This window comes from Rhododendron vialii, chromosome 8a, assembly GCF_030253575.1.
Source record: "Rhododendron vialii isolate Sample 1 chromosome 8a, ASM3025357v1".
Lineage (NCBI taxonomy): Eukaryota > Viridiplantae > Streptophyta > Magnoliopsida > Ericales > Ericaceae > Rhododendron > Rhododendron vialii.
This window is the reverse complement of record NC_080564.1, coordinates 20,095,218-20,115,598: the sequence shown is the minus strand read 5'-3', so window position 1 is coordinate 20,115,598 and position 20,381 is coordinate 20,095,218. Positions and strand designations below refer to the sequence as shown.

The following is a 20,381-nucleotide window of genomic DNA, read 5'->3' as shown; positions in this document are numbered from 1 at the left end:
ACCAAACCACACCAAAACGGTACAATACCGTACGAGTAATTCGTTACGGAACCAAACCACACGAAAACGGTGGAATACCGTACGAGTACATCCATACGGTACCAATCCACACCAAAACGGTGCAATACCGTACGAGTACATCCATACGGTACCAAACCACACAAAAACGGTCCAATATCGTACGAGTACATCCATACGTTACTAAACCACACCAAAACGGTGCAATACCGTACGAGTACATCCATAGGGTACCAAACCACACCAAAACGGTACAATACCGTACGAGTAGTTCGTTACGGTCCAAACCACACCAAAACGGTGCAAAACCGTACGAGTACATCCATACGGTACCAAACCACACCAAAACGGGGCAAAACCGTACGAGTACATCCTTACGGGACCAAACCACACCAAAACGGTGCAATACCGTACGAGTACATCGATACGGTACCAAACCACACCAAAACGGTACAATACCGTACGAGTAATTCGTTACGGTACCAAACCACACGAAAACGGTGGAATACCGTACGAGTACATCCATACGGTACCAATCCACACCAAAACGGTGCAATACCGTACGAGTACATCCATACGGTACCAAACCACACAAAAACGGTCCAATATCGTACGAGTACATCCATACGTTACTAAACCACACCAAAACGGTGCAATACCGTACGAGTACATCCATACGGTACCAAACCACACCAAAACGGTACAATACCGTAGGAGTACTTCGTTACGGTACCAAAGCACACCAAAACGGTGCAATACCGTACGAGTACATCCATACGGTACCAAACCACACCAAAATGGTGCAATACCGTACGAGTACATCCATACGGTACCAAACCACACTAAAACGGTCCAATACCGTACGAGTACATCCATACGTTACTAAACCACACCAAAACGGTGCAATACCGTACGAGTACATCCATACGGTACCAAACCACACCAAAACGGTACAATACCGTACGAGTACTTCGTACGGTACCGTACCACACCAAAACGGTGCAAAACCGTACGAGTACGTCCTTACGGTACCAAACACCACCAAAACGGTGCAATACCGTACGAGTACATCCATACGGAACCAAACCACACCAAAACGGTGCAATACTGTACGAGTACATCAATACGGTACCAAACCACACCAAAACGGTACAATACCGTACGAGTACTTCGTTACGGTACCAAACCACTACAAAACGGTGCAAAACCGTACGAGTACATCATTACGGTACGAAACCACACCAAAACGGTGCAATACCGTACGAGTACATCCATACGGAACCAAACCTCACCAAAACGGTGCAATACCGTACGAGTACATCCATACGGTACCAAACCATACCAAAACGGTACAATACCGTACGAGTACTTCGTTACGGTACCATACCACACCAACACGGTGCAATACCGTACGAGTACATCCATACGGTACCAAACCACACCAAAACGGTGCAATACCGTACGAGTACATCCATACGGTACCAAACCACACCAAAACGGTGCAATACCGTACGAGTACATCCATACGGTACCAAACCACACCAAAACGGTACAATACCGTACGAGTACTTCGTTACGGTACCAAACCACACCAAAACGGTGCAATACCGTACGAGTACATCCATACGGTACCAAACTACAAATAAACGGTACAATACCCTACAAGTAGTTCGTTACGGTACCAAACCACACCAAAACGGTGCAAAACCGTACGAGTACATCCTTACGGGACCAAACCACACTAAAACGGTGTAATACCGTACGAGTACATCCATACGGTACCAAACCACACCAAAACGGTGGAAAACCGTACGAGTACATCCATACGGTACCAAACCACACCAAAACGGGGCAAAACCGTACGAGTACATCCTTACGGGACCAAACCACACCAAAACGGGGCAAAACCGTACGAGTACATCCTTACGGGACCAAACCACACCAAAACGGTGCAATATCGTACGAGTACATCCATACGGTACCAAACCACACCAAAACGGTACAATACCGTACGAGTAATTCGTTACGGTACCGAACCACACGAAAACGGTGGAATACCGTACGAGTACATCCATACGGTACCAATCCACACCAAAACGGTGCAATACCGTACGAGTACATCCATACGGTACCAAACCACACAAAAACGGTCCAATATCGTACGAGTACATCCATACGTTACTAAACCACACCAAAACGGTGCAATACCGTACGAGTACATCCATACGGTACCAAACCACACCAAAACGGTACAATACCGTACGAGTACTTCGTTACGGTACCGTACCACACCAAAACGGTGCAAAACCGTACGAGTACGTCCTTACGGTACCAACCAACACCAAAACGGTGCAATACCGTACGAGTACATCCATACGGAACCAAACCACACCAAAACGGTGCAATACCGTACGAGTACATCCATACGGTACAAAACCACACCAAAACGGTACAATACCGTACGAGTAATTCGTTACGGTACCAAACCACAAGAAAACGGTGGAATACCGTACGAGTACATCCATACGGTACCAATCCACACCAAAACGGTGTAATACCGTACGAGTACATCCATACGGTACCAAACCACACCAAAATGGTGCAAAACTGTACGAGTACATCCTTACGGGACCAAACCACACCAAAACGGTGCAATACCGTACGAGTACATCCATACGGTACCAAACCACACCAAAACGGAACAATACCGTACGAGTACTTCGTTACGGTACCAAACCACACCAAAACGGTTGAATACCGTACGAGTACATCCATACGGTACCAAACCACACCAAAACGGTGCAATACCGTACGAGTACATACATACGGTACCAAACCACAGCAAAACGGTGCAATACCGTACGAGTACATCCATACGGTACCAAACCACACCAAAACGGTACAATACCGTACGAGTAATTCGTTACGGTACCAAACCACACGAAAACGGTGGAATACCGTACGAGTACATCCATACGGTACCAATCCACACCAAAACGGTGCAATACCGTACGAGTACATCCATACGGTACCAAACCACACAAAAACGGTCCAATATCGTACGAGTACATCCATACGTTACTGAACCACACCAAAACGGTGCAATACCGTACGAGTACATCCATACGGTACCAAACCACACCAAAACGGTACAATACCGTAGGAGTACTTCATTACGGTACCAAAGCACACCAAAACGGTGCAATACCGTACGAGTACATCCATACGGTACCAAACCACACCAAAATGGTGCAATACCGTACGAGTACATTTATACGGTACCAAACCACACTAAAACGGTCCAATACCGTACGAGTGCATCCATACGTTACTAAACCACACCAAAACGGTGCAATACCGTACGAGTTCATCCATACGGTACCAAACCACACCAAAACGGTACAATACCGTACGAGTACTTCGTTACGGTACCGTACCACACCAAAACGGTGCAAAACCGTACGAGTACGTCCTTACGGTACCAAACACCACCAAAACGGTGCAATACCGTACGAGTACATCCATACGGAACCAAACCACACCAAAACGGTGCAATACCGTACGAGTACATCCATACGGTACCAAACCACACCAAAACGGTACAATACCGTACGAGTACTTCGTTACGGTACCAAACCACAAAAAAACGGTGCAAAACCGTACGAGTACATCATTACGGTACGAAACCACACCAAAACGGTGCAATACCGTACGAGTACATCCATACGGAACCAAACCTCACCAAAACGGTGCAATACCGTACGAGTACATCCATACGGTACCAAACCACACCAAAACGGTACAATACCGTACGAGTATTTCGTTACGGTACCATACCACACCAACACGGTGCAATACCGTACGAGTACATCCATACGGTACCAAACCACACCAAAACGGTGCAATACCGTACGAGTACATCCATACGATACCAAACCACACCAAAACGGTACGATACCGTACGAGTACTTCGTTACGGTACCAAACCACACCAAAACGGTGCAATACCGTACGAGTACATCCATACGGTACCAAACCACACTAAAACGGTCCAATACCGTACGAGTACTTGGTAACGGTACCAAACAACACCAAAACGGTGCAAAACCGTACGAGTACATACTTACCGTACCAAACCACACCAAAACGGTGCAATACCGTACGAGTACATCCATACGGTACCAAACCATACCAAAACGGTGCAATACCGTACGAGTACATCCATACGGTACCAAACCACACCAAAACGGTGCAATACCGTACGAGTACATCCATACGGTACCAAACCACTCCAAAACGGTCCAATATCGTACGAGTACATCCATACGTCACGAAACCACACCAAACCGGTGCAATACCGTACGAGTACATCCGTACGGTACCAAACCACACCAAAACGGTGCAATACCGTACGAGTACATACCTACGGTACTAAACCACACCAAAACGGTGCAATACCGTACGAGTACATCCATACGGTACCAAACCACACCAAAACGGTCCAATACCGTACGAGTACTTCGTTACGGTACCAAACCACAACAAAACGGTGCAAAACCGTACGAGTACATCATTACGGTACGAAACCACACCAAAACGGTGCAATACCGTACGAGTACATCCATACGGAACCAAACCTCACCAAAACGGTGCAATACCGTACGAGTACATCCATACGGTACCAAACCACACCAAAATGGTACAATACCATACGAGTACTTCGTTACGGTACCATACCACACCAACACGGTGCAATACCGTACGAGTACATCCATACGGTACCAAACCACACCAAAACGGTGCAATACCGTACGAGTACATCCATACGATACCAAACCACACCAAAACGGTACGATACCGTACGAGTACTTCGTTACGGTACCAAACCACACCAAAACGGTGCAATACCGTACGAGTACATCCATACGGTACCAAACCACACCAAAACGGTCCAATACCGTACGAGTACTTGGTAACGGTACCAAACCACACCAAAACGGTGCAAAACCGTACGAGTACATCCATACGGTACCAAACCACACCAAAACGGTGCAATACCGTACGAGTACATCCATACGGTACCAAACCACACCAAAACGGTGCAATACCGTACGAGTACATCCATACAGTACCAAACCACTCCAAAACGGTCCAATATCGTACGAGTACATCCATACGTCACGAAACCACACCAAACCGGTGCAATACCGTACGAGTACATCCGTACGGTACCAAACCACACCAAAACGGTGCAATACCGTACGAGTACATACCTACGGTACTAAACCACACCAAAACGGTGCAATACCGTACGAGTACATCCATACGGTACCAAACCACACCAAAACGGTCCAATACCGTACGAGTACTTCGTTACGGTACCAAACCACACCAAAACGGTGCAATACCGTACGAGTACATCCTTACCAAACCAAACCACAACAAAACGGTGCAATACCATACGAGTACATCCATACGGTTCCAAACCACACCAAAACGTTGCAATACCGTACGAGTACATCCATACGGTACCAAACCACACCAAAACGGTACAATACCGTACGAGTACTTTGTTACGGTACAAAACCACACCAAAACGGTGCAAAACCGTACGAGTACATCCTTACCGTACCAAACCACACCAAAACGGTCCAATACCGTACGAGTACTTCGTTACGGTACCAAACCACACCAAAACGGTGCAATACCGTACGAGTACATCCATACGGTACCAAACCACACCAAAACGGTGCAATACCGTACGAGTACATCCATACGGTACCAAACCACACCAAAACGGTGCAATACCGTACGAGTACATCCATACGGTACCAAACCACACCAAAACGGAACAATACCGTACGAGTACTTCGTTACGGTACCAAACCACAACAAAACGGTGAAAAACCGTACGAGTACATCCTTACGCACTACAAGAAAAATTAGATTTTATAGCGTTCGGAAAACGCTATTAAATCATATACACAGCGTTTTTCCGAACGCTGTATTAGCCGATGTTGTTAAAAGTCTTGAACCTTAAACAGCGTTTTTAAAACGCTATAGTATGGTAGACTTTCAACAAGGTTTTTAAAACGCTATAGTTTGGTAGACTTTCAACAAGGTTTTCAAAACGCTATAGTATGGTAGACTTTCAACAAGGTTTTCAAAACGCTATAGTATGGTAGACTTTCAACAGGGTTTTTAAAACGCTATAGTATGGGAGACTTTTAACAGGGTTTTTAGAACGCTATAGTATGGTAGACTTTCAACAGGGTTTTTAGAACGCTATAGTGTGATAGACTTTTGACAAGAATTTTAGAACGCTGTAGATTTGTAGACTTTCTATAGCATTTTTAGAACGCTATAGATTGTAAAATTTCTATACCATTTTTAAAACGCTATATATTGTAAAATTTCTATAGCATCTTTAAAACGCTATAGATTTAGAATTTCCTACAGCATTTAAAGAACGCTATAAGTTGAAAATTTTCAACGACATTAGGTTTTCTATTCAACATAAATTTTTGCCCTGCTGTCCATTGTAAATTTTTTACAACATTTTCGACCTGCTATTCCAATTGATTTTTAGCCGATTTCTTGACTATACAACCTACAATCCAACCTGAATAGCAATCTACATAACAAATTCATACAATGCTTAAAAAAAAAGATGGCGGCTCCAATGACTTCCTTGACAATATATTTCACAATATTGCATACAAAACCAACAAAATATTTCCAAACATTAAAGCGATTACCATTACAAAAGAAATTCAATATACTAAATGTCCTTCCACCATTTCTATCTACTAGTATATACAAGCCCACCAAATATCAACAAAAAGGCCTTCCAAAATATCCGTGTATCCCGAAAGTGGAGTACAAGCCTTGTTACCAAATATCAACAAAAAAGCCTTCCAAAACATCTATGTATCCCAAAAGTGGAGTTCAAACCTTGACACCGAAATATTAACAAAAAGGCTTCAACCAAAACAGTCCTTCCAAAATCTATCCATCCCATAAGTATCAACAAAAAAACTTCAACCAACCAAGTGATAATGACAGCCATCACACTAGCAAGATCATACCTACATCTTCAGCAAAAAGTCACAACAGCACTTCTTTATCAACCCATAAACCTACATATGGTAGAAGCAAACATTTCAATTTGATGGAGTCATAACAATTTCTACTAAACATTTCCATTAGAAAGAGCATCTTTTTTCAAATTATTCGAAGGTGAGCTTGGTGTATCATGTTCAATTTTTTCCATATCATTCTAAAAATTATAATAAAAAATCATTGTAAATGACCAATGAGACTGTAAACATATATAACAAGTAGAACACACAAATAGCGAATGAGTTTGAATTTAATGCTCAAGCTGCCTCTAAAGCATGAATACTCTATTTTGGCCTCCGTACCACGTATCGGTATTCGATACGGATACCGATACTCTCCATACGTATCATGTGCTTTTTATCTTGGACTAACAAGAGAGGTGGTGGTGCGTATAACAAAGTCAAGCATGGCTTATGCATGCTAATTAATACTACAGTACGACTACTAGATTGGGCCGGTTGGTTATGACTCCTATCTCGATGCTTCCTTCCAAACACACAAACACTCAAATAGTGAGCACAACTAGGGTCTTAACTAAGGCGTGCAGACAGTCGTGATTCCCGTCCGGATGGTGCACATGGGATCAAAGAAAACTCAACAATGTAAAGCTAAAACCTGCTACCAGGTTTTTGAAAAAGCTGTGTGAGCACATGCACTATAATTTAGACTATAATTTATCAAATATGCCGATCGAGTCAAGTGGTTAAAATGTCCTCCCTGATGTCCCCGGCCAACCCATGTTTATGCTAGCATGCCCCTGGACAATTTCAAAACCACAAAGTTGTTTACTATACTTGTTTCTGTTGGGTCAAAAAGCATTACCCTACTCCTACTGCTGGGTCCCGTGTTGTCTACGAACAAGTTACAGTAAAGTTAGATCAAGAAAGTAAGTCAGTATGACCTTGGTGCGTTGATTCCCTTAGATCCACCCCACTAGGGATCCATTGGGTTTCTAACCTTGATATCAGTGGTGGCATAAGTATCGCTAATATGCTGTGCGGGGTGTGCATATGCAATGCATCTACTTTAAAGTATTCCTTAACTGGTGAAATGCAACTTGGCCAATTCGGCATTCCTAAGTACCCTCAAAAAGAAAAGCAACTTGGTGGAGTAGGAGAAATTATTCAAATGCTCCTGAAGCAAAATTGAGCACGAAACTGGACCCAGAATACTTGTGCTCAACCTCGCTCCCGTGGCACAATCCTCCAAAGAAAGTCTACCCAGATGTCCAGCAGCAAACCCAATTTATCTTTTAGCCTTTAGGCATATCTAAAACTCTAATCTTTAACTTAAGCTTTGTGTCTATTTAGGTAGTAAAACCCAGAACAAGGTGACCCATCACAAATTTTTTGGTATTCTCACTAATAACCACAATGTCCACTGGTGTTGACAGATTCAATCAATACCCCAATTTGGCATAACACCCTTGCCATTGATTCAAATTCCGTAAAACAAATCACAACACCCAACACCACCAAGCGTCCCAGCAATTACCGAAACCCATTAACCATCCACGGCAACAGATCTCCAGGCTAGATAAGATTCTTAGCAAAATCAGCTGTTTCAAGAAAAAACATGAATCACTGGACACCCTATGGCTGTAATGTGTTTATGATCCCATGAAATGACTCTTGGGGATCCCGGAAAGTTATCTGTTTAATTTGTTTGGACTCCAAGGAAGATTCTAAGTGTTAGACATTTAGGCCAACCCACATTTAGGCCATCCTTGCTGGGGGGAATAAGGCACCCAAAAAACAAACACAAATATCGCGTAAAACAGCCTTAAACTGAGCAAAAACCACAGCAGAAACACAGCAGAACAGAGCAGATTTTCAGCACACAAGTGAGCTACAAATGTGCAGTTTTTCCAGCAATAACACAGAGGAGGAAGTAGACTTATCTGGGCACAAGAAAACTGAATTTTCTTTCACAAATCCAAGCTTTACAAAACTTACTTCACATCCAAAACATAGCACACACAAGACCACACAAAACCCTTCTTTTTCTCTCTTTATGTTTTTCTCTCTTCTAACGTTTTTTTCTTCTTTTTTTCTTACAAGGACTAAAGACATGCACATAGAGCTACTTGATATACCCAAATTGGGTTTACACTTAACATATTTCTTACAAACCTTTGATTCAATACCATATTGGTAACGGGCTATCCACATAGATAGAGAAAAACAACATATTCTTCTTTTTAAAAAGCATGCATTACTTTGATCAAACACCTTCATACTCAATGTTCCTTTCAAAGCTATTCAATGTTTTCTCCTAAAAAGCAAAAGAACGTCAAGTTTCTGCATTCTCGTCATGTTATGCCTACTAATGTCCTCCCAAATAGGTAACTGATGTTTCCTAGCCAAAAATAGACAACACTAAAACTAGGTATGCATAAATTCTGGTATAGCAATGTACCCTCCAACATGGAGATCATTAACACAAGAAATCAGGCATATTTATCATCCGAGAGAATACTTCAATATGGAGGAGAGTAAAAGTACAATACCCTGGGGAAGAAGAGTCCAGAATAACAAAGTCAGCAGGCCATGCGATGGTACTTCCCACAGCATCTACGATATAGGTCATATCACTTGGAGCCCTCCACAGAAACTCTTCAGGTTTCTTTGCCACATCCACCCAAACTTTCATTGCATTAGGGCCGATCGGAACACAATGCGCACAAGAATGTGGATCACTTGAAGCCCAACGCCCTTCCGCAACTACATCTCCCGTCCCCATCCAATCTAGTAACTTGCACTTGGTAATGTCACTCTGTGGATGACATGTTACCGATGGAGAAACAAGGGGTGTAGTTGGTGTTGCTTCAGTTGTTGCCGGATTCTGAACCTAGATAGTTCAACAATGGGAAACAAATAAAATCTCATTAATCAAACTAGTCTGAAATGACCACCAATGAAGAAAATGATAACTGACTTACTTGGCTTTTCTTGAACTCGTCAATTGTATTTCTCATATCCGACATTTGAGACTTCATTTGAGCATTTTCTTTACGTAATTCAGCAAATTGACCATTCATTTGTGATAATATAGTTAATCTTGTTTGAGTGACTCCTTTTCCAAATGTTCTTACACGGCCATTCCTCTCAGCACCAAGCACTTTAGAAACAGCATCTTCTTTCAGATTAGTTGAATTCTGTCCATTCCGTTCAATTTTTCCCATATCTTCCTAAAAATGGCATAGTAAAAAAAACAATGCAAATGACTAATGAGATTGTCAAACATATACAACAAATAAACCACCAAATAAAGAATGAGCCATGGCCTTTACAATCTTTTGTGCAACTTTCTTGTTCTTGGGTTTTCCATTCTTGTCTCTATGTCCATCGGCCCAAACAACGGCTCTACTTATGGAGTCAACTTTTCTTTTCGCTTTCTAGAATAAAAACAAAAATCTGATTAGAATTCAATTGAAGTTATAGTTTATAATATGAAGTCCAATGAATTTTGCTACTGAACAAAAGAAGTATTACCAGCTCAGCAGTCAACCGTGCATATCCCTTACGACTCATAGTATGCTGCAGCTCCAATTGTTTCTCTCTCATAGCTTTAAAGTTCTCGCTTTTCACCTAAAGTCAAGAATAAACCAAAATCAAGTTCTAAATGCAGCAGAGAAAGGGTAGTAGTGACTCCTAAGTATAGGAGAGAAAAAGCCGTAGCAGCATGAAAATCACACAAGGCTGAATAAGGTTACAGCAGAAACAATAGCAAAACACCCTCATAACAGGCTGCAATATAGCAGCAACCCAACAAAGCCGCAGCAGAAACAGATCAGTCCAACAAAGCCGTAGCAGCAACATTACTAGACAGCCAAAATAATGCTGAAGCATGGATGGAAAGCACAATGCAGTCCTATTTTTGGAACATTTCACAAGTACACAAATGCCCAAACATTGTAGCCCATAGCAGAACCATAACAGTAGCAGCTGAAACGAAAAAATAGCCAAACATGGACCTCAGAAAAGTAGCCAAATAGCAGCCAACACACGCAAAATAATCACTATATAGTAATGAAAGCAAATGCAGACTTGCATCCAGACTTGTAAAACATAGCACAGTGGCAGCCTGCCTGCTTACTGCCAAGTCATGATCTCTATTTTGCCAAGTCATGACTCGTGCAAGCTATGCTATGACTTATTGCACCAAAGCACCTTTTTTTAGTAAAGTTGTATGATTCCACCTTATCCCTAAGGTACCCAATGCAACGTTTCCCGTTATTCCTTGTATATAACAGGATTAGGCTTAATTATGAACTGCATAGATACTTAGGCTGCTTAACTTCTAATCTGACCACAGCCCCACCCATTTGGACATTATTGCTGGTGATTGTAATGGTCTGGTGTAGAATGAGGACCATACGCACAAATCCTTCAGGCCAAGCAAGCTTCAACAGTCCACCTCAAAACTTTAATCTTAGATGGAGACACTTTATTCATCCTCAAAAATGTTGAGTGAGTCTACGACTCTACGTAATGCTCAATTTGAATTCTCGTTAAGCAGTGACAGTTCAGCAAGGATAGGTGGTGATTGTGATGTGCTGGCATGAAGAGAAGTGAAAATCAAAGAGGGTAGGGAAAGAAGACCTAAGTATGCTTATTTAAGAAGTACTTCTACAAAACTAGATTCCATACTTGATTTGCAAAACCACTCTTTATTAGTAGTTGATCAGTGTTCATCTGTGGAGATTGATACAAAGTATAAGCAAGAAAGCAGCATTTTCAGCTACAACCGTTTTAGTAGTTCATCTAAACAAAGTAGATACAAGATATTTTGTACGCTGAAACTACCGAGATCATTTGAACAAAACAAGAGTTCATTCCAGCAGCATTTTCAGGAATCAAGTGGTGGAGTGGGATGAACAGGGTGCACGTACCTTGAATTCTTTACTAGTCTTTTCCTTCACAAAATCCTTCCAATCATGTAGCGATTTGACGTTATCAGGCTGTAGCTTTAGCCTTTCTTCCTCATTCGAAGCGTTTCTTATTTTTTTTACTAATATCGACTTTGAGGCTCTCCAATCTTCATTCATTCTCCGGAAAACCATTTGTCTATGCCATTCTTCATCAAGATTGAATCTTACCTAAAATGTTGAATGTAGCTTGCATGAAATTCTATAATTTTTACTTCCACAAGAGTAACTTAGGGAAAAAAAAGAGTTGAAGTCATGAGATTCTGTCATGTAACTCTATGCCCTTTTTCATGAAGATTGGATCAGTCAAGATATGAAAAAAGAGAGTTCAAATTCTATTATCGTGTAACTAAAAGCATTATAATAGTTGGGCACTATGACATACCTTAATAGATTGCCATAGGATTTCTGCCATTGCCGAAGGAAGCTTTCGCCAATCCTTTAGTGTATATGGTACAATCTCTCTAACTAGCGGTCCCAAGAAAGAAGACAACTTGACTGATCCCTCACCTATTGGTTCACCATTCCCATCAAACTTAACTTCAATCCGACTACTTCCATCTATAGCAATGGTTTTCAGCTTGGTTGGGCCTCTTTTGCGCTTGAGATTTTGTGACGTTCTTGAAGGGCTTGCAGGAGTTTCTGTAGAGTTTAGCATTGGATATGAATGTACTTCTAAAACATTAAATAAAAAAAGTAAACAAACAAGAAATAAACTCAAAATATTGTTTCTCACCCACACAACCAGCAACCGTATGTGGGCTGCAAAACAGGTCAGGTTGTTCAGTAGGTGATGTGGGAAGTTGCTGAGCTTGGGTTGCTCCCTGGGTACTGCCACCTTGTTCTTGAGTTCTTTGTGATTTTCTCAGAGGTTGTGCACTAGAACAATCCTTCTTATTTCTTGGACATGTACCATTCACCTGAAAATATGAAAAAAGCAATGCATGAATGAAGGGGAGTGGGCAACATTATAATGAGCATGTAAATTATAAAAAGAGCACGTATATGTAAAAAATGTAGAAGTACATTAATCTATCAAAGAGTATACTATACATCCTATAGAAATATCACCTCATTTGTTTTAGACCCCGAAGGATCATCATTGTCATTATTAGAACACAACCTTTCTTCACCATCAAATAGTACGACGTCTTCATCACCATCGACTGCATGCCCAATGTCAACTTCACACATGTCATTAACTTTAATGTTGGCACTTTGATTTAAGCCCAACAAAAACTTTGGCACATTCTTGACTCCAGCAGCCCTCAATTGTACTAAGTTTTGATCCATTTTTTTCTGCTTTAACCTTTCATAGCTTGTCAACATTTTGGACAAGTGCCTAGGCTGGATATACATGTTACTGGATACATAAAAGAAACAAGTTAACAGAAATAACAAAACCAATCTGCACAAGTAACATAGCAGCAACCAGAAATTAACTAAACGAATATCCAAGTATAATATGAACACCAAATTAAGGCACAATGGCAAGATACAAACCAAAAGATCCTGGGAGGTGCCTTTAGTACAACATACCAAAAGTTACAAACCAAAAAAGATCCTAGCAAGATACAAACGAAAAAAGAAAAACCAAAAGTTACACGGCGCAATGACTAGAAATCCTCAATCCATGTACCCTCACAATCTCCTCTAACATTAGCTGTCCTTTCATCATCATCATCATCGTTCATACCAAGGGCTGAAACATCTTGCGGCCTAGAAGATGTATCCATAGTTTCTTCGTACATTTCCAAGTCATAAAATCCCCTAGGAGGTGCCTTTAGCACAACATACCAATTTGAAGATTCGGTTTCCCTTGAATAAAAAACTTGCTTTGCTTGGGATGCAAGGATAAATGGATCTTTGTCATATTGGGTCTGACTTTGATGTAGGTTAACAAGTGTAAAACCATCTTCCATCCTAACACCATGGCCAATGTTTGCCCAGTCACACTTGAACATCGGTAGTTGAAATGTGTGATAATCTAACAAAATTATATCTTTAATCACCCCGTAGTATGAAACTACATCAACGACTTGTGCATTGTCCTTCACACTTGATCTACACAGAGTTGCCGCGTCAATGGAAACACCACTATTTTGGGTTGATTTCTCAGCTTCCTTTGTGTGAAACCGCTGCCCATTGATGATATAACCCGTATAACTCATGGCATGCTTTCTAGGACCATTAGCAAGCCATTGTAGTATCTCCAATTCATTATTTGTGCATGCTTTTACCTGAATCTGTTCAAGTATATGCAACCCAATTAATACTATACTAATTACAATATTAAACTTGATAAACCGCAAGCAAATTAAGTGGTAACCTTTTCCCTCAACCATTTTGAAAAGTTGTCAGCGTGCCTTTTCAAAAGTAAACTATTATTTTTTTGAAGACCAAGGCTGGCATCTGAGTTCTTTAACTCCTCTATATGCATCCTAGTAGAAAAAAAAAGAATGAGTAAGTGATTCACATGTATATAAAAATTTATGAATTCTGCAAGCAGAATTTCATCAAACTTACTCCAAATAAGGTTCCACTATGGCTGTATTGAATAAAACGTAACGATGTGCACTTTCTAAAACTTCATCAGTCAATGTGATGGATGTGGCAGCTGATATTGGACGACCTTCGAGAATTACATCGTTCTCAAAATCTTGATTGCGAGGTCCCCTATTGGTTGTTTCCACAGATTTCATGTGTCGGCTGCAAAATGTTATACACTCTTCTACAAGGTAGCGTTCTGCTATACAACCTTCAGGTCGTGCATGATTCCCAACACTTCGTTTGTATATCTTCATATGTCTAATCATGAAGAAAAGTACATTCACATTATACAATCATAGATAATGAACAAAACCATAGATGATTACTCATTAAAAAAAACTAAAAGGGTTCACCTCTCAAAAAGGTACATCCAACGATATTGGACTGGCCCACAAAGTCGTGCTTCTCGTCCTAAGTGAATTGTTAAGTGCACCATGATATCAAAGAATGAAGGTGGAAAGAACCTCTCAAGCATGCATAACGTTTCAACCACCTCATCCTCAAGGGTTGCCATTTCTTCTTGATCAATAACTCTTTGACACAATTTATTGAAGAATGCACAAAGGCGAAGTATCGCATTTCTGGGTCCAGTTGGTAGTAACCCCTTTAAGGCTACAGGCAACAACTGAAGCATTAGCACATGGCAATCATGAGATTTGAGACCTGTGACCTTCAATTCATCCATTGATACACAATTCCCAATATTTGAACTATACCCATCAGGTACTTTTAAGTCAAACAACCTCTTGCAAAATATTCGCTTTTCATCCTTGGAAAGTGTATAGGAAGCTGGAGGAAGATATGTCCTAGACCCTCGATCTTCGGGATGCAAGTCGTGCTTTATTTCCAAATCTTGCATATCCTTGCGAGCATTTAAACCATCCTTGGATTTTCCGTTAATATCCAACAGCGTGCCAATAAGGCTCTCAATAATATTTTTAATGATATGCATCACATCTAAGTTATTACGCACTAGCAATTCCTACATAGAATAGTAGAGAAACAATCATAAACTATACTAAGATTAATATATATAAATATAAGATATAAATTGATCAAAATGTTGATTGATAAAACTTACCTCCCAATATGATAAATCAAATAAGATTGACCTCTTTTTCCACCTTTGTTTATCTTCATTGTCCCGCTTTCGTTTTTTATTTCCTTCTCCACCTTTCCCCCAATCATTCTTCATATCTTTCAGAGTTTCCGAAATTTGTTTTCCAGTCATGATTCTAGGTTTTTTCCCCTTTTCTTCCTTTCCATCGAACCATGATTTTTTCTTCCGAAAGGGGTGAGATGGTGGAAGAAAGCACCTATGGCACAAATACACAGTTTTCCTACTAAATTTCAGCCATAGAAAATGAGTATTTTCACCACATATAGGACACGCAAATTTACCCTTAGTCATACACCCGGCAACATTTCCATATGCTGGAAAATCATGCATTGTCCACATCAAAATGGCCCTCAGATTGAATGTAGAGTTAGTGAACCTGTCATAAACAGGTGCTCCGTTGGTCCACAAAATCTGTAGGTCTTCGATAAGAGGTCGTAGATATACATCAATATCATTACCCGGTTGCTTAGGTCCTGGGATCAATAATGTCAACAAAACATTTTCCTTTTTCATCCATAACCAAGGTGGCAAGTTGTACATAACCAGCATAACAGGCCAACAACTATACGTCGAACTCAAATTTCGGAATGGATTGAAACCATCGGTAGCAAGACCAAGTCTTAGATTCCGTGGGTCTGCTGAGAAAGATGGCCACTTATCATCGATTGTTTTCCAAGTTGGTGAATCTACCGGGTGTCGCATCTTGGCATCACTGCTTCTATGAGTATGGTGCCATACCAAATCTTTAGCTACTTCAAATGACCTATACATGTTCCGAAACCTTGGAATTATAGGAAAATATCTCAACACTTTGGCAGGAACCCCTTTTTTTATTTGCTTTGTGCGTACGTCTACCTTCCATCTCGAACGACCACATTTTGGACAGTTCTCTAATTCTGCGTTCTCTTTCCTAAATAAGCAACAATCCTTCACACATGCATGAATTTTCTCGTAACCCAATTCAAATTTTTTAAGGAACTTTCTAACTGCACGAACAGAACATAGCATTGTATTATCCATGGGGAACATATCCTGAAGCTTCCCCAAAAGAATAGTGAAACTCTCATCTGTCCATTCATTTTCAGCTTTGATCTTGTACAAAGTAACAATTGCCGACAACTTCGTATATTTTTCACAACCAGGGTATAATGGAGTTTCTGCATCCTCTAATGCTTTTGCAAAGACCTCATCTCTAGCTTCGTCAAGTGGTTCAAGATGGTCTGCATCTCGTGCATAAGTCGCGCTATATAAGTTATGTGCATCTGACATTTTCGCTTCTTTAGGTTTTTGTGCAGCACTTGGTTCCTCCCCATGATGAAACCAAGTTGTGTATGTAGGATCCATTCCATTTATGACCAAGTGTTCATAAACATCATCAACAGAATGGTGACTCAAATTCCGACAATGTTTGCAAGGGCATAGAATCTTTCCTAAATATCCTGCGTATTGATTAGCCATCTCCACAAAGTTCAATGCTGCGTTCATATACTCGTCAGTGCATCTACAAATGTACAAGCCAAGTGTGTTAAATGTTTTAAGAATATGTAACTAGTTTATCTATAGTTGTCTAAAAAAGTTTTTCTATTACCTATTCAAACGCACCCACTCTTTGTCCACCATCTTAACAACACCAAGCTTGTTTCCTGATATCATACAATCATACATGTAATACATAAGGTAAGTCCACTCGTCTTGGAACAATAACCGCTAAGGATGCCAGCAAAAATCCTAGGAAAAAGCAGTAGACTATACACCATAGGAAAAAGCAGCAAGATACACCATTTTGACATGAAAAACAGTTGCCATAACAGAAAATAAGCAGCAAAATAGCAACAGCAGCAGCCATAGAAAAACAGCAGCAGCCAAAGAAAAACAACAGCAGCAGCAATTACACTACTCTATGATGCTCTATGATATGGCAGACACAGTAGCAAAAAATAGCAGCACTAGCAGACACGGCAGCAATAGAAACACAACAGCATATATACAAAAGAATGCAGCTCACAGATTCGTCACAGCAGCAAACAGTATGGTTTAGCAGCAGAAAAAAAACATGACTCCTGTTGAAAATACAATCAAGACTGAAGTGGTTTGTAGTAAGAACTAACCCACTCCAAGCCATACCCTTAGGACACGCCCATAAGAAAATGCAGCATATCAAAACAGCAAGATACATCTTCATGAACAAATGAATGCAGAATATCCTCTTTTTCCTCATCTTTTCTTAGTTTTTTCAATTCCACAACCATCACTAAAAGAAGTGGAAGCTAGGCGTGGAAACTTAGATAGGTAGCAACATTAACAAGTTATTGCCTAATTTCCCACAAGACGGTTTGAAACATATTTACGTTCTAAAATGGGTAAAATATGTGCTTGCCCCTCGAACTATATCGAAATTTTTTACTTCCCCCTTCAACTACCAATTGAACACCCTTACCCCTTCCACTATAAAACTGCTACCTAGTCAGGACAATTCCTCCTATTTGGATGAAAAACTTAACGAAATACCATAACTAGGTTACTGTAAGGGTATTAATGTCTTTTAACTGTCCATATATGTATATGTATGTATTCTCTTCTTCATCCCTATCTCTTCTTTTAAACTACCAGATATCACTGTGTTTGCGTCTCTCTCTCTCTCTCTCTCTCTCTCTCTCTCTCTCACTGGCAAACACTTAAGTACCCTGCTTTCTTGCCCCAAAAGAGAGAGTTCTATGCATTACATATGCATCAAAACTGAAATAGAAAGCCAAAATATCTGGTAGATGCTAGCATTCCAAGGACAGAAAATGTGGGATCTATAATTGGACAAATTCCTGTCCTGTCCTGTCCTGTTCAAATTACTAGCATATATTTTATTTTCCTACCATTATGAATGAGTCCAAAATGTCTAGTAGAATGCCATTGCAAAATCTGCTTCCATAAAAGGCTCTCAAGGTCCATGCCATCCAGTGGTGAGCAATCCAACCGTGAGTAGTCCAGTCATGAAGCAATGGGTCTCTCTCTCTCTCTCTCTCTCTCTCTCTCTCTCTCTCTCTCTCTCTCTCTCTGATTGAGTATGGTCCGATTTGAGAAATTATGGTTTGCTGCTAAAAGATGAAAGAGGGATTGAGTAAAGTTTGGGAGTGAATGTCTAAAGTACCCTTTTGATGGCGCCAGAATAGGTAGGGTAGGGTGTTTTGTTAAGTTTTCCATCCATGGTTTGGACGGAAGGGAGACATTGTCCTGACTAGGTAGCGGTTTTATAGTTGAAGGGGCAAAGGTGTTCAATTGGTAGTTGGAGGGGGAAGTAAAAAAATTTGGAATAGTTCAAGGGTAAGTACATATTTTACCCTTCTAAAACCCATCAGCTTCGCAAGTAGCCACGCAGGTCTAGTTTTTCTACAAAGACCACTCATACCTTCCAGTTTATAACAAGACCAATTATGCAGCCCTTTGTAACAAAACCAACAAGCAATCAGTTAGTTAATAAACTTTGGAAAAACACTCAATACATATACTCTAGTGGACTTTTGAAGTTGCACTATTGTACAAAACACATACTACATAAACACACACTCCAACCTATCCACTCTTGGGCATTATGTCAAGATAATGTAGGCAACTAAGGCATGTACGAAAAATCAAACACTCAATCAATCCTAGCAAAAATCAAATCACACCTGTTGAGCACTCTTTGAACTGGTTGTTTACTTCTACCAGTGCAGCATTCTTCTATGACTGCGGAACCAAGAAGCAAAAGAACGATGAAGGTCAGGATATTAATAAGGAAACAAAGGTAAATCCATGCACTGAAAATAATACACCAATATTTATGCAAGATGAAATCAGAACAATGAGCTTTGAATGTCCATTGGGTTTCGATTTGGAAGTCCTTCATTTCATTTGTGGTGTCCTTTTGTGCAGAATTGATCTCACCTGAGGATTTATTGCAAGCGTGTTCTCTTTGGAAGAATGCTGATGTGTTAGTGTTGTGTATGGGGCGTCTTTAAGGAGAAACTGGGATTCTATATTATCTATTGCCACCCTTTGGCTAATGCATTTTCTTAATCCTAAGCTCAGGCCTTAAGCTATGTAAGTTGTTTATTATACTCCACTTTGTTGAACAGTCCAGTAATGCTCCGGAAGTTTGATAGTAGTGTCATGGTCATCCAAAACAAGTCATACAATGACGAGAAGGTAATCTTTTTCACCCGCACCTAAGTTCTATTTTCTTATGGTATATGATGTTTGTATTTTTCGCACACCCATCTTTTTCCTATTTTGTGTCTCTGTGAGTGGGTCTGTGGACTCATGACTGAAGAAGTGTTCGGTTGCATAATTTTTCTAGTCTAGTTTAAATAGGTGGCAAGTAGTCTCTTCACATCAAGAATAAATGAAAAATAAATTTATAGGGATGACTACTCAACTATTGGTTACTTGCCAATGGTTTGTGGTTCATACCTATGTCACGGAAATGAGCAGTGGGAGCAAGAATATATGTGCCAAAGCATGTTATTCATATATGAAAACTCTGTGTTTGTGATTTTCTTGTTACTTTTGCATGAATTATAATGGATAGACTGCATTCTATCAAAGGCTTCCCTCATCAAGGTTCAGAATAGCGTAGTATTGACATCTCATTCAGATCTGCAACCGTCC

At 40.5% G+C, this 20,381-nt stretch overlaps 2 protein-coding genes across 2 annotated transcripts; both read right to left on the bottom strand.

The window, feature by feature from the left end:
* Positions 1-6,733: 6,733 nt before the first annotated feature.
* Positions 6,734-13,429, bottom strand: LOC131298646 (uncharacterized). The gene is made up of 9 exons (XM_058324122.1): positions 13,142-13,429; positions 12,807-12,990; positions 12,456-12,712; positions 12,035-12,241; positions 10,635-10,730; positions 10,433-10,537; positions 10,082-10,330; positions 9,650-9,990; positions 6,734-7,157 (listed from the first exon to the last, which is right to left on the bottom strand). The coding sequence occupies exons 1-9, from the start codon at positions 13,427-13,429 to the stop codon at positions 7,145-7,147; spliced, it is 1,740 nt and encodes a 579-aa protein (XP_058180105.1). The 3' UTR covers positions 6,734-7,144.
* A 73-nt stretch (positions 13,430-13,502) lies between these two features.
* LOC131298110 (uncharacterized) lies at positions 13,503-17,535 on the bottom strand. The gene is made up of 5 exons (XM_058323414.1): positions 15,702-17,535; positions 14,974-15,602; positions 14,597-14,878; positions 14,400-14,511; positions 13,503-14,316 (listed from the first exon to the last, which is right to left on the bottom strand). The coding sequence occupies exons 1-5, from the start codon at positions 17,223-17,225 to the stop codon at positions 13,687-13,689; spliced, it is 3,177 nt and encodes a 1,058-aa protein (XP_058179397.1). The 5' UTR covers positions 17,226-17,535; the 3' UTR covers positions 13,503-13,686.
* Positions 17,536-20,381: the final 2,846 nt, after the last annotated feature.